Genomic DNA, 15,000 nt, shown 5'->3' with positions numbered 1-15,000 from the left:
GCCATCATGTGACCCTGGACCACAAAACCAGTCACATGGGTACATTTTATGAAATTGAGATGTATACATAATCTGAATGCTGAATAAATTAGCATAATTTATTATGATAGGACAATATCTGGCTGAGATACAACTATTTGAAAATCTGGAATCTGACGGTGTAAAATAATTGAAATATTGAGAAAATCATCTTTAAAGTTGTGCATTTATATTCGAGATTTGGCAGCATTCACTCACAAAAATAAATGTTTTATATTTTTACGGTAGGAAATGTACAAAATATCTTTATGGAACATGATCTTAATATCCTAATGATTTTTGGCATAAAAGAAAAATGGATCATTTTGACCCATGCGATGTACTGTTGGGTATTGCCACAGATATACCCGTGAGACATGTGACTGCTTCTGTGATCCAGGGTCACACATGAGTTTGTCTTTAGCCATATTTACAGTGGATTATTATTACCTGCTGACCTCTAGTTCTTGTTAAAACTTACTAAACATGTTTATTCTGTGCATTTTGGGATCTTTCTGTGTGAAATCAAATTTATTTCGGTCATCAAAAGTGTGCTTTCACTTTAATTGAGTGTGAAAATAGACTGTGCCGAAACCCGCGCTTCACCAACTTCAATTAATACTAATAGTAATTTAAAGATGTGTTGGCATTGGATCAGGACGCAAGGATAACGAGTCGGGGAACGACATTATAATCTCGTTTACGGTAGAGAAAGCTGCTTACATGTACAAGACATACAGTAAATGTAAACACAGCTTTTGTGTCTTTATCAGCTTTTCCACATCTATATACTGGCCCTTATAATCATCACCAATACTGACCGCTTGCTCCATTCCTGTAGATCAGTGTTTATGAATGAATGACTCTCACACCAGTTGACGTTGAATTGGCGTGATGATGTCATACTGTACGAGTGTTTCATTGAGTTTATTTTCGTTCTCTTCAGAAACTCTTTGACGGCTGTTTTCTTCTGTGCAGGGATCTGAGCCATAACAAGTTACGCACGTTTCCCGAAGCGCTGTTCTCCAGCCTGCCGCACCTCAGCGAAATGTGAGTGTGTGTGTTTTGGGGTATTTTTTCTCCTTGAATGTATGAAGTCTACAAGTGTAACTGTTTGGTTTTATGTTCACAGTAAACTGAATAACAACGACTTCGAGTCGATCCCGGATTTGGGCCCTGATGCTGGAAACCTCAGCTGTCTGATTCTGTGAGTATGAGACGTTTCATGATTTACTCCTGTGTGTTTGAGCAACCCAACATGACAGCTTACACCTCGTCCAATGAGTGAGTTTGGGGGCGGGACTATCTGTTTGACAGTCCAATGAGTGAGTTTGGGGGCGGGACTATCTGTTTGACCGACAATGCGTGCGATTGGGGGCGGGACTATCTGTTTGACTGTCCAATACTTGAGTTTGGGGGCGGGACTATCTGTTTGACTGTCCAATGAGTGAGTTTGGGGGCGGGACTATCTGTTTGACTGTCCAATGAGTTTGTTTGGGGATGGGACTATCTGTTTGAACGACAATGCGTGAGCTTGGGGGCGGGACTATCTGTTTGACTGTCCAATGCTTGAGTTTGGGGGCGGGACTATCTGTTGGACTGTCCAATGCTTGAGTTTGGGGGCGGGGCTATCTGTTTGACTGTCCAATGCTTGAGTTTGGGGGCGGGGCTATCTGTTTGACTGACCAATGCTTGAGCTTAGGGGCTGGACTATCTGTTTGACTGTCCAATGCTTGAGTTTGGGGGCGGGACTATCTGTTTGACTGTCCAATGCTTGAGTTTGGGGGCGGGGCTATATGTTTGACTGTCCAATGCTTTAGTTTGGGGGCGGGACTATCTGTTTGACTGTCCAATGCGTGAGCTTGGGGGCGGGACTATCTGTTTGACTGTCCAATGCTTGAGTTTGGGGGCGGGACTATCTGTTGGACTGTCCAATGCTTGAGTTTGGGGGCGGGACTATCTGTTTGACTGTCCAATGCTTGAGTTTGGGGGCGGGGCTATCTGTTTGACTGACCAATGCTTGAGCTTAGGGGCTGGACTATCTGTTTGACTGTCCAATGCTTGAGTTTGGGGGCGGGACTATCTGTTTGACTGTCCAATGCTTGAGGTTGGGAGGCGGGACTATCTGTTTGACTGTCCAATGCTTGAGCTTAGGGGCTGGACTATCTGTTTGACTGTCCAATGCTTGAGGTTGGGAGGCGGGACTATCTGTTTGACTGTCCAATGCTTGAGTTTGGGGGCGAGGCTATATGTTTGACTGTCCAATGCTTTAGTTTGGGGGCGGGACTATCTGTTTGACTGTCCAATGCTTGAGTTTGGGGGCGGGGCTATCTGTTTGACTGTCCAATGCTTGAGGTTGGGAGGCGGGACTATCTGTTTGACTGTCCAATGCTTGAGTTTGGGGGTGGGGCTATCGGTTTGACTGTCCAATGCTTTAGTTTGGGGGCGGGGCTATCTGTTTGACTGTCCAATGCTTGAGGTTTGGGGGCGGGGCTATCTGTTTGACTGTCCAATGCTTTAGTTTGGGGGCGGGGCTATCTGTTTGTTGGATTTGCATGAGGTGGTTTTGAGAGTGTTTTTAATGCGAGTCAAAACTGTTTGAATCTGGTTTTGTTAAATATTCCTCATTGTCATATTCGTGATTATTTATGGTTCTCCAGCACATTTCATCTTCTTGAAAATGTGACACATAAAATGGCGAAATAATGAAACATTAATTTCCCTGGTGAAGAGCGTCTGGAGTGAATTTCTGAGCGAGAGTGTGTGTGTGTGTGTGGTATTTCCTCTTGGACGCAGAACACAGTTTGGCAGGGTTTTGTTGGTCTCTTGTGTGTGACGGCGCCGGTGTGGAGCTTCATCTGAGTGTTAAATACAACACCGTCCAGAAACATCCGACTCTATTAACGTCCTTCAGCTGGTGTTTAGTCTAGTGGCACATTTAATGACGCTGGACAGATTTCATGTTGGCTTGACACAACTTTGTCTGAAGATCAAGATAGATGAGCGGTTGCTAGGGTGTTGAAACATACATTTTGGATTGAATCAAAAAGTTCAGTCCTTCAGTCTGACGGTCGAATTTTCCAGCTAATTACTGACGAGCATTGGCTTCATACGGCTCTTAAATTGTTCAAGGCCATAAATTCCTGTGAAATCGTTGGATTAATTGTTGTGTTGGCGAGTGAATCACTCCCAGCTGTGGAGCCGGTGCCGTTTGTTTTCTCTGGGCTGAAGGGTCAAACTCGAGAGACGCTCAGTCTGAGAGTGTGTTTGAATAAGAGGCCGGAGCTATTCGATACCTCAGACCCGTACGCCGTGCAGTCGCTGCTATACTGTGGTGGATATATTACTCTGGCTTACACTTCAAAACACGTCCCGACCACGTAAAGATGCTGTTTTTTAGTTTTAGATGCAATGCAAAGTGACAATCTGTTGTGGCACATTGATCTTGTGTGTGTTTATATGGGTTGTGTAACGATTAATCGTTTGATATATACAGTAGAATGCAAATTTTTCTCAAATTTATACATGCATGCGTGTGTATTTATATATACAAAATAATTATACAGACATATTATGTAAACACAAACTTTTATTTTGGATGTGATTAATCTCTGCACAGCCCTAGTGTTTATCGCATGTCACTCGTCCAATCAGATTAGAGCCTATAGAGCTGCACGATATATCGTTAAAAGATACCGATCATGTAGGGCTACACAATTAATCGAATTTATAATTGCGATTACGATTACGGATGCCACGATTACGTAATCGTTCAAAGCCGCGATCACAAAAGAAAATCCACTCTGCGTGTGTGTGTGTGTTTAGAGCATAATTATGTTATGAGAGGCGAATCACGACTACTTCAGGAAACCCAGCACAATATGACATACCAGGCAGTGACGTAAGTGTACGCGGAAATAAAAAGTCTCTCACCTCAGAAAAACGGACTTTACTGTCCTGTCAGCCTTATACTGTGCTCGTAGCGCGCACTCTTCAATTGCACGCGCAAATGCGGCGGCGCGCGCTGTGTATCGCTTCACTGTATGAAGTGCAAAAGAAACTACGAGCATGCAACGTCGTTACAATGTAAATTACTAAGTCACGAAATAAAAGTAAAATAATAAATCACGTGTTAGCTGAGAAGGATTTGCATGCAGGTGTGATTTCCATTCTATTCACCAGGAGCGGTTTCATTACCAGTTCTTGTTAGTATTGTGTATTCACCATGGGAAGTGTCGTTTCCATAACCCAAAATGACACTTAATTTTCACTTTGTGTTATTTTAAATATTTTTAAATGACTGTGGTGGCTGATATCAACATTGTATTAACAAAAGCTAGTTTGGGACTGCTATTTAATTGCTTTAGCATACTCCTAATGTTTTTCTAGTCTTTACTATGAGTCATTCTTACTATTGATGTGTATGTTAAGTAAAGTGGGACAGTACTTGTGTGTGTTAACAATTTTTGTGTAAACATGTATTATAATATGCCTATATATATATATATATATATTCAATGTAGGCTAAATTGTGATAATCGTAATTAATAATCGCAATTACAATTTCAAGGGAATAATCGGCAATTATGATTTTTGTCATAATCGTGCAGCTCTACGATCATGTGATCACCGATTCACCTGTGTCTATTAAACCTTTGACAAATACGATGACGGCGGACATTCAGATCTGTGTTCGGACCTAGTGTTTCATAGCTTCAGAAATGGTCTTTTCAACCACACGTTATTGTTATTTCTGTTACAACTATTCAGATTATCATGGAAGTACTTTGATGAAAGTTTATAGTTCAAATATAAACACTGATGTATACGGTAGCAATCAAAATAAAGCAAAGTCTGAAAGAAACTTGATGCTTCAAATAAAGATTGTATCAATTACATCGTTACACCAGTAGGTGGCGACAAGTGACTGTTGAAAAATGTGTTTGTCATCGAATCGTTCATTCAAGAGATTCTTTCAAAAACACTGATTCATCCAGTAATAAAACAAGTGATTTTTGAGTGAGTCATTGAATCATTCACTTATTAGTTCAGCTTAATTAAAACATTTTAAATAGACTGCAGCAATTAACATTTTGTCAGAACCTCTAGTAAATTACATGTTATTTTGTTTAGTTTTCTGCTCAGAATCGTGATCTCTATTTAAAAAAAAAAAATCGTGATTCTTAATTTTGCCCAGTAGTTTTTCTGTTTTTAGCTCAAGTGTGGCATGTGACGTAAGACTGATTCATTTGCTGTGAATAATCAGATCTTTTGGTTTATATTCATTGAGTTCGGAATCTTTTTGTTTGGATAAAAGCGTTTGATAAATGCATACATGTAAATATAAATCTTATGTTTGTAAAGTATTTAATGGTCTGAATTATCAAACAATATTTCATGATCATATGGTTATTTAAAATAAGAAGCTAAAAAAAGAAGCTTCTTTTAGTTGAAGTTTAAGCTCTTTTAGTCTAATTTAAGCTTTTCTAAGTATAGTTTCAGCTTTTGTAGACTAATGTAAGCTCTTTTAGTCTAGTTGAAGCTTTTTAGACTATTTTGAAGTCTAGTTTAATTTTTTTTACACTAAGCTCTTTAAGGGCCCTTTCACACCTACCTTGTTTGGTCCGCACTTTCGGACTCAAAATTGCAGGTGTGAAACCTCCCCCGGACCACGGTCTGCACCCAACAGATGAAATTTGGTCCGACGAAAAGAGGTAGTCCCGGTCCGGATCAAACTGAGCAAAGTTTTGGTTCGTTTCTAGTGTGAAAGCCTTTCTGTATGGTTCGGACTTTCAGACCTTTTACAGGAAGTTCCGGTGGTTCCCGCATAGCCGAAAAACAGAAGATGGCAGGAAAAATGAGCCGTGGGGAGAGGAGGAGACGAGGTTTTTAATTGAAGTATGGTCTGATGACATAATATTAATAATCGCATTGATTGCTTGCAGTCTTCTCCTCCTTTCCTGCCGGCAACGATAAAATCTTCGCACGACGAAAAAATAACAATACAGTTGCAACGATCGGCTATGCGCCTGTTCATTTATGTTGTCAAAGTTACCCGCCGAATTGACAACACGCTGACGTCTGACGCACGTCCATTTACACACCAATCAATGTCGAGATGCAGCCCACATAGATGATGACGACAGGACGCAAGTATGTCACGTAAAGTTCTTTAGTGCGCTTGCAGAATTGCAGTGTGAAACCAAACCAAAACTTTCTGAAAGTAGAAAATGTATCAAAACGTGAACTTTGGTGCGGACTTTCAGGTGTGAGAACGCCCTAAGTCTAGCTTTAGCTCTTCTTGTTTGGTTCAAGCTCTTGTAAAGCACTTTAAATTTAAAAAAAAAACTTTTTTAGATTATCTGACAAATACTCATCGGGACCACTTGGAAATCTCAACTATTTTCCATCGAGTTTCCATCTGAAATATATCTGTATTAGTGGCAGAGATTTGAGGACGGTTCGTTTGCTCATTAATGTAAAGCAGCAGGATCTTTACAACATGAGGAAAATATGTTGAAATTGAGTTGGTTAGTGTGTGTGTGTGTGTGTGTGTGTCTGCGCTCCTCTCTGCTCCCTTAGAGCCAACTTGACTTTTTTTTCCTTCAGTCTCATCTGCCAGAAACACACACACACACACACACACACACACACACACACACACACACACACACACACACACACACACACACACACACACACACACACACACACACACACACACACACACACACACAGTGTGGAAAGTGTCAGTATTGTGAAATTCAGCAAGCGTCTAATAACTCTCATAATGTACTGACGTGCCAAACATTCGCAGCGCTGCTTTCTCAATCGACTTTATTTGGCAAAGTTTTCCATATATGTCACAAATATGTTTGTCATCAGGATTTGGCGTTTAGCTCGCGGCACTAAAAATATCCCGTTCAGACTCTGGCGCGGATTAAACTAACGGCGTGTAACAGCCTTATTTGCTGAAAATTGGTTGAACAAATTTGAGTTGTGCGGCAGAGAGACACAATGAGCCACTTGTTTGTGTGAACGCTGAGGAGGAGGGGGAGATAAAACACACACACACACACACACACACACACACACACACACACACACACACACACACACACACACACACACACACACACACACACACACACACACACACACACACACACACACACTCAGCAGATGTTAAAGACACAGAGATATGTCTGGTTATTTTATGGCTATTCTGTCATGAGGAATTACAGCGAGGTAATAAACAGGAACTAGGATTGAGAATCTTAATGTAAACAAGCTTATTTTTCCATCCGAGAGACTAAAATGTTATTTTCAAATTTCCATCGGTGGCATTCCTTGTTTTCCATCGATGCTTCATTCACACGTTCGGGATCTGCTCCGGCACGTCCCGTGTCTTTATCTGTCTCAACACCTTCGCCTCGTTCCCCCTTCACAGATCTCCCATCATGCCTCTGTGTGGCTTGTGTTTTTCATTGTGGGCTTTTCCTAAACGGGAACGAGCAATCTTAGGTTTAGATTACTGGTTTGAGCTGCAGATGAGAAACTGAGATTATATATTAGAAGATTATTTGTAATTCAATGCATTTTTCGGTTAAGTTACACTACCCATCAAAAGTTTTGCATCAGTAAGATTTTTAATGTGTTTAGGCTGCATTCATTTGATAAAAAACAACAACGTAATATTGTAAAATATCATTCTAATGTAAATCATCTGTTTTCTATGTGAATATATAGTAAAGTGTAATTTATTCCTGTGATCAAATCTGAATTTTCAGCATCATTACTCCAGTCTTCAGTGTCACATGATCCTTCAGAAATCACTATAATATGATGATTTGATGCTCAAGAAACATTTATGATTATTATCAGTGTTGAAAACAGTAATTTACAGTTTTTTTCAGGATTCTTTGATGAAGTACACTACTGTTTTCAACATTGATAACTATGCCTCATTCAATAATAATGAATGTTTCTTGAGCATCAAATCATCATATTATAGTGATTTCTGAAGGATCATGTGACACTGAAGACTGGAGTAATGATGCTGAAAATTCAGCTTTGATCACAGGAATAAATTACATTTTAAAATGTATTAAAATAGAAAACAGTTATTTTAAATTGTCATAATATTTAACAATATTATTATTATTATTTTTTTTTTTAACAGCGAAACATTAAGAAAAATTGTACCGCTCCAAAACCTTTGACTGGTAGTGTATTTGTGGTGATTTTAAGTGTTTATCTGCACAGGTTTTTTGGATCACAGGTCGTGTGTTGCATTACGCTCAGCTTCACCTGCACAAACGCAGAGCTGGAGTTCAGACCTGCGAGTCCAGGGAATGTTTTCACACAAAGGCGTCTCTGTGCCGTTCGTGTTCCTGACACAAGCAGCTCCTGCACTGCAATTTAGGAGGCGTTGGGCTCGGGAAACGACTGTGCTCGTCAGCGGCGCTTTCACTGAGGGAATGGGCTCATCATCCGCGTAATTGCCAGGGTTTTTTTGTGTTTAAATACCTTGTTTAGTAATTGCCTCATAAACCAAATAACACTCTTCTAAACCCAAGGGCAGTTGTGAGCTGTTGTTCTTTAAGATTAATTTAAGCACTTTTCAGACTAGTTTAAGCCTTTTTAAGTCTAGTTTAAGCTCTTTTAGGCTCGTGTATGTTCTTTTCAGACTAGTTTAAGCACTTTTCAGACTAGTTTAAGGCTTTTTAAGTCTAGTTTAAGCTCTTTTAAGCTTGTGTATGTCCTTTTCAGACTAGTTTAAGCACTTTTCAGACTAGTTTAAGGCTTTTTAAGTCTAGTTTAAGCTCTTTTAGGCTCGTGTATGTTCTTTTCAGACTAGTTTAAGCACTTTTCAGACTAGTTTAAGCCTTTTTAAGTCTAGTTTAAGCTCTTTTAGGCTCGTGTATGTTCTTTTCAGACTAGTTTAAGCACTTTTCAGACTAGTTTAAGCCTTTTTAAGTCTAGTTTAAGCTCTTTTAAGCTTGTGTATGTCCTTTTCAGACTAGTTTAAGCACTTTTCAGACTAGTTTAAGCCTTTTTAAGTCTAGTTTAAGCTCTTTTAGGCTCGTGTATGTTCTTTTCAGACTAGTTTAAGCACTTTTCAGACTAGTTTAAGCCTTTTTAAGTCTAGTTTAAGCTCTTTTAGGCTCGTGTATGTTCTTTTCAGACTAGTTTAAGCACTTTTAAGACTAGTTTAAGCACTTTTAAGACTAGTTTAAGCACTTTTAAGACTAGATTAAGTTTTTTTAAGACTAGTTTAAGTAGGGCTGGGTATCGTAAGAAAATTTTCAATACCAATACCGATACCGATACCTTGACTTCGATACCGGTTCCTGAACGATACTTTTTTCAATACCAATTTTATGAAAGTTTTAACAATATAACATTACCCAATTTTTATTTTTATTTTTTCAGTTTGTTGACTTTTTTACATTCATATTTTGAGTCTGTAAAAAAGCACCAATGCTAAAGTTTTCTATGTTTCCTAATCATTTAACAACATGTATTCTTTACTTCAATAAGCTCATTGTTTCTGCCTTAACTTAATACATTGTTTAACAATGAAACTGAATGAAAATTAATTGAAATGCATTACACACAGTCACCCCTGATAACAGATCACTCTAAATTGTAATTGAGACACATGCATTTTCTGTAAAGCTGCTTTGAAACGATATGTATTGTGAAAATGCTATACAAATAAATGTGAATTGAGTTAAATATAGGCCACTGGGGTGCGGGATATATGCTCGCGCTCAGCACACATGAAGCTTGCGCAAAGCACTGGCAAAAGTAGCCTAATGATTATGGATGTGTCGGAAACGATAGCAAGGAGATATTTTAATTGTTTATTAATGAACAAGTGTTTACTGAGTGTGTTGGCTGCAAAGATTATTATGGCGATGCTGACTCGTCATCCCTGCAGTAACGTTAGCGAACGCACGCGCGTGCGCCTATGGATTAGGTAATCAAACTATTTATTTCTAATTGTTTCGTTTAAAAGTAGACATATTTTGAACATATATAGAACTATTTCTCATGTCTGTGAGGCAAGTATCCTATACGCTGAGTTTCGGTTCATTTGTGACGCGCTCCAGTTTTTGCAGTCGAAGACGGATAAACTTTCTACTCTCAAGTAACTTAGCCTATATTCTGTACGCTTTTAAGTGCCTTATCAGATTTACCGTGTTGCCAGTCTTGGCAGCAATTATCTTGTCGAAAATATTGCATTGCGTGCTTCTAGCATAGGTAGGTACACTTTTGATCATTTCCACATTTTTTTCTATCTATCTGGGTTGGGACGCTTACACACACACACACACACACACTACAGCCTCACGTATCTGGGCAGCCGCGTAAACTAGTGTTTTTCCGCCACAGCCAATCATGCTGCATGCTTATTGTTTTACTGACGTTGACGAGATTAACCACTTAGGTACCGAAACTTGGTACCGAAAAACAAGACATGTTTCGATACTCGGTAGTATCGAGGCAATTCGGTCGGTACCTAAAAAGTACCGAACTCGGTACCCAGCCCTAAGTTTAAGCTATTTTAAGACTAGTTTAAGCTCTTTTAGGCTTCTGTATGTTCTTTTCAGACTAGTTTAAGCACTTTTAAGACTAGTTTAAGGTTTTTTAAGACTAGTTTAAGCTCTTTTTAGACTAGTTCAAGCTCTTTTAGGCTCATTCTAATAGACTAGTTTATGCTCTTATAGACTAGTTTATGCTCTTTTCAGACTAGTTTAAGAACTTATAAGACTAGTTAAAGCTTTTTTAAGTCTAAGCTTTTTTTTTTTTTTAAGTTTGAGCTCTTTTAGACTAGTTTAGTTTAAGTTCTTATAGCTGTGTAACTGATGCCTTAACATTTTTCCCTTTGTCAGGTTTTAAAAAGGCATTCTTCAGTGTCATGATCAACCCAAACCATCATCAGATCACAATCTATCACTGAGGGAATGGGCTTCATCATCCGCGTTATTGCCAGGGTTTTTTTGTTTTTGTTTAAATACCTTGTTAGTAATTACCTTATAAACCAAATAACACTCTTCTAGACCAGTTGTAGACCAGTAGAGGCAGTTGTGAGCTGTTGTGAGGCGTGCTGACATCAGAGCCGGAGAAACACTGAAATCTGCTTTCTGAAACGCCTTTCTGTTTTCAGAGCAAACAACAAGATCTCGAGGATCTCGTCGGATCGGCTCGGTTCGCTAGTCGCGCTGGAGACGCTGGACCTTAGCAACAACAATATTATGGAGGTTCGGGCCGGGGCTTTTCCTCCACTTCCTCTGAAAAACCTGTGAGTCCTCCTTCTGCTCTGAGCTGACCCGCTTTCCAGAAACCTGATGGAGTCTCACGCTCCAACACTGTCTGAATGCTAACCCTCAGCTTTTAGACTAGTTTATGCACTTTTAATACTAGATTAAGCTTTTTTAGACTAGTTTAAGCACTTTTAATACTAGATTAAGCTTTTTTAGACTAGTTTAAGCACTTTTAATACTAGATTAAGCTTTTTTAGACTAGTTTAAGCACTTTTAGACTAGTTTAAGCTCTTTTAGTCTAGTTTAAGCTCTTTTAGGCTCGTTTAAGCACTTTTAATACTAATGAAGCTTTTTTAGACTAGTTTAAGCTAATGTATGTTCTTTTAGACTAGTTTAAGCAGTTTTAGACTAGTTGAAGCATTTTTCAGACTAGTTTAAGCACTTTTGATACTAGATTAAGCTTTTTTAGACTAGTTCAAGCACTTTTAATACTAGATTAAGCTCTTTTAATACTAGATTATGCTGTTTTAGACTAGTTTAAGCTCTTTTAGGCAAGTTTAAGCTCTTTTAGGCTCGTTTAAGCACTTTTAATACTAATGAAGCTTTTTTTAAACTAGTTTAAGCTAATTTATGTTCTTTTAGACTAGTTTAAGCAGTTTTAGACTAGTTGAAGCATTTTTCAGACTAGTTTAAGCCTTTTTAAGTCTAGTTTGAGCTTTTTTAGAATAGTTTAAGATATTTTAGGCTTGTTTATATTCTTTTCAGAATAGTTAAGCACTTTTAAGACAAGTTTCATCTTTTTTAAACTAGTTTAAGCACTTTCAGATTAGTTTAAGTTCTTATATAGCTGATTCCAAAAAGACTGAGAACAGAAGTAGTTTATTATCTATAGCTAAAGCTATCATTACCTACGGCTTCGGAGAATTGTCATGAATCTGTGTTTGAATCGTGTGTTTGCAGGTTGATGAATAACAACCGTATCTCCACGCTGGAGCACGGTTGCTTCAGTAATCTGTCCAACTCGCTGCTGGTGTTAAAACTCAACAAGAACCGCCTGAGCTCCGTCCCGCCCAAGATCTTCCCGCTCCCGCACCTGCAGACCCTGTAAGTGAACACACTCGCTCACGTTTCGTTGCATCACTCCACACTAGATCTGCACGATCAATCGCACTGAAACCGAACACGATTTGGCAAAGGCTGTGATTAGCGCAGCTGATCAGTCCAGTAAACACTATCGCTGTCTCTGAATAAACAGAAGATTGAAACGCTTTGATTTGCGATTTCATAATAGAGATAAGCCAAATCGGTTTACGTGCGATTACATGTGACTCTCGCATGTGTGTGATCGACAGAGAGCTGTCGTTGACTCCTGTGTTTGTGTGTGTGTGCAATGGACAGAGAGCTGAGCAGGAACCGTGTTCGGCGTGTCGAGGGTCTGGCGTTTCACGGACTGCACGGCCTTCGCTCGCTGAAGATCCAGAGGAACGGCATCACTCGCCTCATGGACGGGGCGTTCTGGGGCCTCAACAACATGGAAGTGCTGTGAGTGAAGACCTGCTCTCCTGCTGTACTCCAGCGCTTCAAAACTCGTGTGTGTGTGATGGGTAGGGTTAGTGTGTGTGTGTGTGTGATGGGTAGGTTTAGGGGTCGGGTTAGTGTGTGTGTGTGTGTGTGTGAGATATTAGAAGGTTTAGTGGTTGGCTTAGTGTGTGTGTGTGTGATGGGTAGGGTTAGTGTGTGTGTGTGTGTCGTGGGTAGGTTTAGGGGTTTGGGTTAGAGAGTGTGTGTGAATATAGAGTTTGAACAGAAAATACATTTTGTAAAGTATAAAAACCATGATGCCTATGGTATGTCTTCACAAGTATAGCACAACAAACCTGTTTGTGTGTGTGTGTGTGTGTGTGTGTGAGCAGGCAGCTGGAGCACAATAACCTGACGGAGGTGAGTAAAGGCTGGCTCTACGGGCTCCTGACGCTGCAGAAGCTTCACCTGTCTCACAACACCATCATCCGCATCAGAGCCGACGCGTGGGAGTTCTGCCAGAAACTCTCCGAGCTGTGAGTCACGTGTGTGTGTGTGTGTGTGTGTGTGTGTGTGTGTGTGTGACCCATCATGTGGTGTAACAAAACCCTCATATCACGATACCAAACTCATGATACGAAATTATTGTGATACTACTGTGAACAAAAAATTTACTTTTGATTTAAAAAATGCTAAATTTGGTATTACATTGTATGTGTAAATGAATAGGCTTGGACTGGAAACCCAAAGCACAGGACAATAGAGACACCAGAATAAACATATTCATGATTCTGAAGCTGAAAATACTGAATTATTTTAGATGAATTCTACATCCGACTAGTTTAAGCTTTTCTTAAAGTCTAATTTAAGCTTTCTTTAGACTTTAGATGTAGAACGTCCGAATCTCATTCACACTACACACATTCATATCATACAGAACATACTTTTGAGTAGTTATTAAGTGTTTCAGACACAGCATGTGACTCAAGGCTGCGTGGGATACCTCAGCTCCCCCTTTCGAGGCGCTTAAACACAGCGCTGAATGCTTGGCTGATGTGTCTGCTGTCTGTCTGTCAGTGATCTGAACTGGAACCAGCTGACCCGATTGGAGGAGGGCAGTTTCGTGGGACTCAGTGTCCTCGAGCAGCTCCACATCGGAAACAACCGCGTCAGTTTCATCGCCGACGGAGCGTTTCGAGGCCTCGCCAACTTGCAGACGCTGTGAGTCCTGGAATACCTTCAACACTTCTATTATCAGTGAAGGAGCTGTCTGTGCAGTTCAGTGTTCAACGGATAGTTCACTTTCAAACGAAAATTAGCCCATGATTTACTCGCCCTCAACTCATCCTAGCTGTATCTGACATTCTTCTCTCAGACGAACACAATCAGAGTTATATTAAATATGTACTGGCTCTTCCAAGCTTTATAATGGCAGTGAATGAGTGTTTCTGTTCTAAAGTCCAGAAAAGTGCAGCTTTACAGAGATAACAGGAAAATAATGCAACAAAGTTTGTTTCTAGAAGAAAACAGCGTCACAGTCCAGCTTAAGTAAGTTCAGTGATGGTTAATTTCTGTTGTAAAAAAGTTATACATTTAGTTCATTTATATAAATATTTATATATATAGCCGCTCTGGAGAAAACCGTGATGTCATCGTCCAGCTCAGTTCAGTTCTCATATAATGGTGTCAATGCAGGAGATCAATAATATTGTTGAATATTAAATGTCCGCAAAGGTGGCTAAAGCATGTTTAGTACATTGCTAGCATGAAATGGCATGTTGCAAGCATTTTTAGCATGTTACTACCATGAATTAGCATGTTTTAGCATGAGTTAGTGTGCAGCAAGCCGGTTTCAGCAGGTTTCGAGCGTCTGGTTTGCTGCGAGCTCTTGTTTCCTCGAGCCTGAACTCGAGGTCTGGGCAGCTCAACCACTGGGGTTTTCTGGGTGTGGGTTTAACGCTGTGGTTTCCTCTGATCTCCTGCTTTAGAGATCTGAAGTGTAACGAGATCTCCTGGACCATCGAGGACATGAACGGCCCTTTCTCTGCTCTGGACAATCTGAGGAAACTGTGAGTGCTTTACAGGATCGTGTTATCTCAGTGTACTGTCTAACCAAACATTATTCAGACACCAGATACAATTTCTTTCACTAGTGTGTGCAGGACACTATAGTTAATTTATGTAAGTG

General features: G+C 39.8%; 1 protein-coding gene across 1 annotated transcript in view; it reads left to right on the top strand.

Moving 5' to 3' along the window:
* Nucleotides 1–15,000, top strand: part of lrig3 (leucine-rich repeats and immunoglobulin-like domains 3) — a 42,377-nt gene that overhangs the window by 7,947 nt on the left and 19,430 nt on the right. The window contains exons 2-9 of the mRNA XM_077197568.1: nucleotides 997–1,068; nucleotides 1,151–1,225; nucleotides 11,195–11,329; nucleotides 12,252–12,395; nucleotides 12,690–12,833; nucleotides 13,205–13,348; nucleotides 13,890–14,033; nucleotides 14,801–14,881. Of these exons, the coding sequence (XP_077053683.1) occupies nucleotides 997–1,068; nucleotides 1,151–1,225; nucleotides 11,195–11,329; nucleotides 12,252–12,395; nucleotides 12,690–12,833; nucleotides 13,205–13,348; nucleotides 13,890–14,033; nucleotides 14,801–14,881 (939 nt within the window). The remainder of the gene's footprint in view (nucleotides 1–996; nucleotides 1,069–1,150; nucleotides 1,226–11,194; nucleotides 11,330–12,251; nucleotides 12,396–12,689; nucleotides 12,834–13,204; nucleotides 13,349–13,889; nucleotides 14,034–14,800; nucleotides 14,882–15,000) is intronic.

The sequence above is a fragment of the Siphateles boraxobius genome, unplaced genomic scaffold (assembly GCF_051911475.1).
Source record: "Siphateles boraxobius isolate OS27281-9 unplaced genomic scaffold, OSU_SipBor_1 4, whole genome shotgun sequence".
Taxonomy (NCBI): Eukaryota; Metazoa; Chordata; class Actinopteri; order Cypriniformes; family Leuciscidae; genus Siphateles; species Siphateles boraxobius.
The sequence above is the reverse complement of the archived record's forward strand: the minus strand, read 5'-3'. Positions and strand labels throughout refer to the sequence as shown.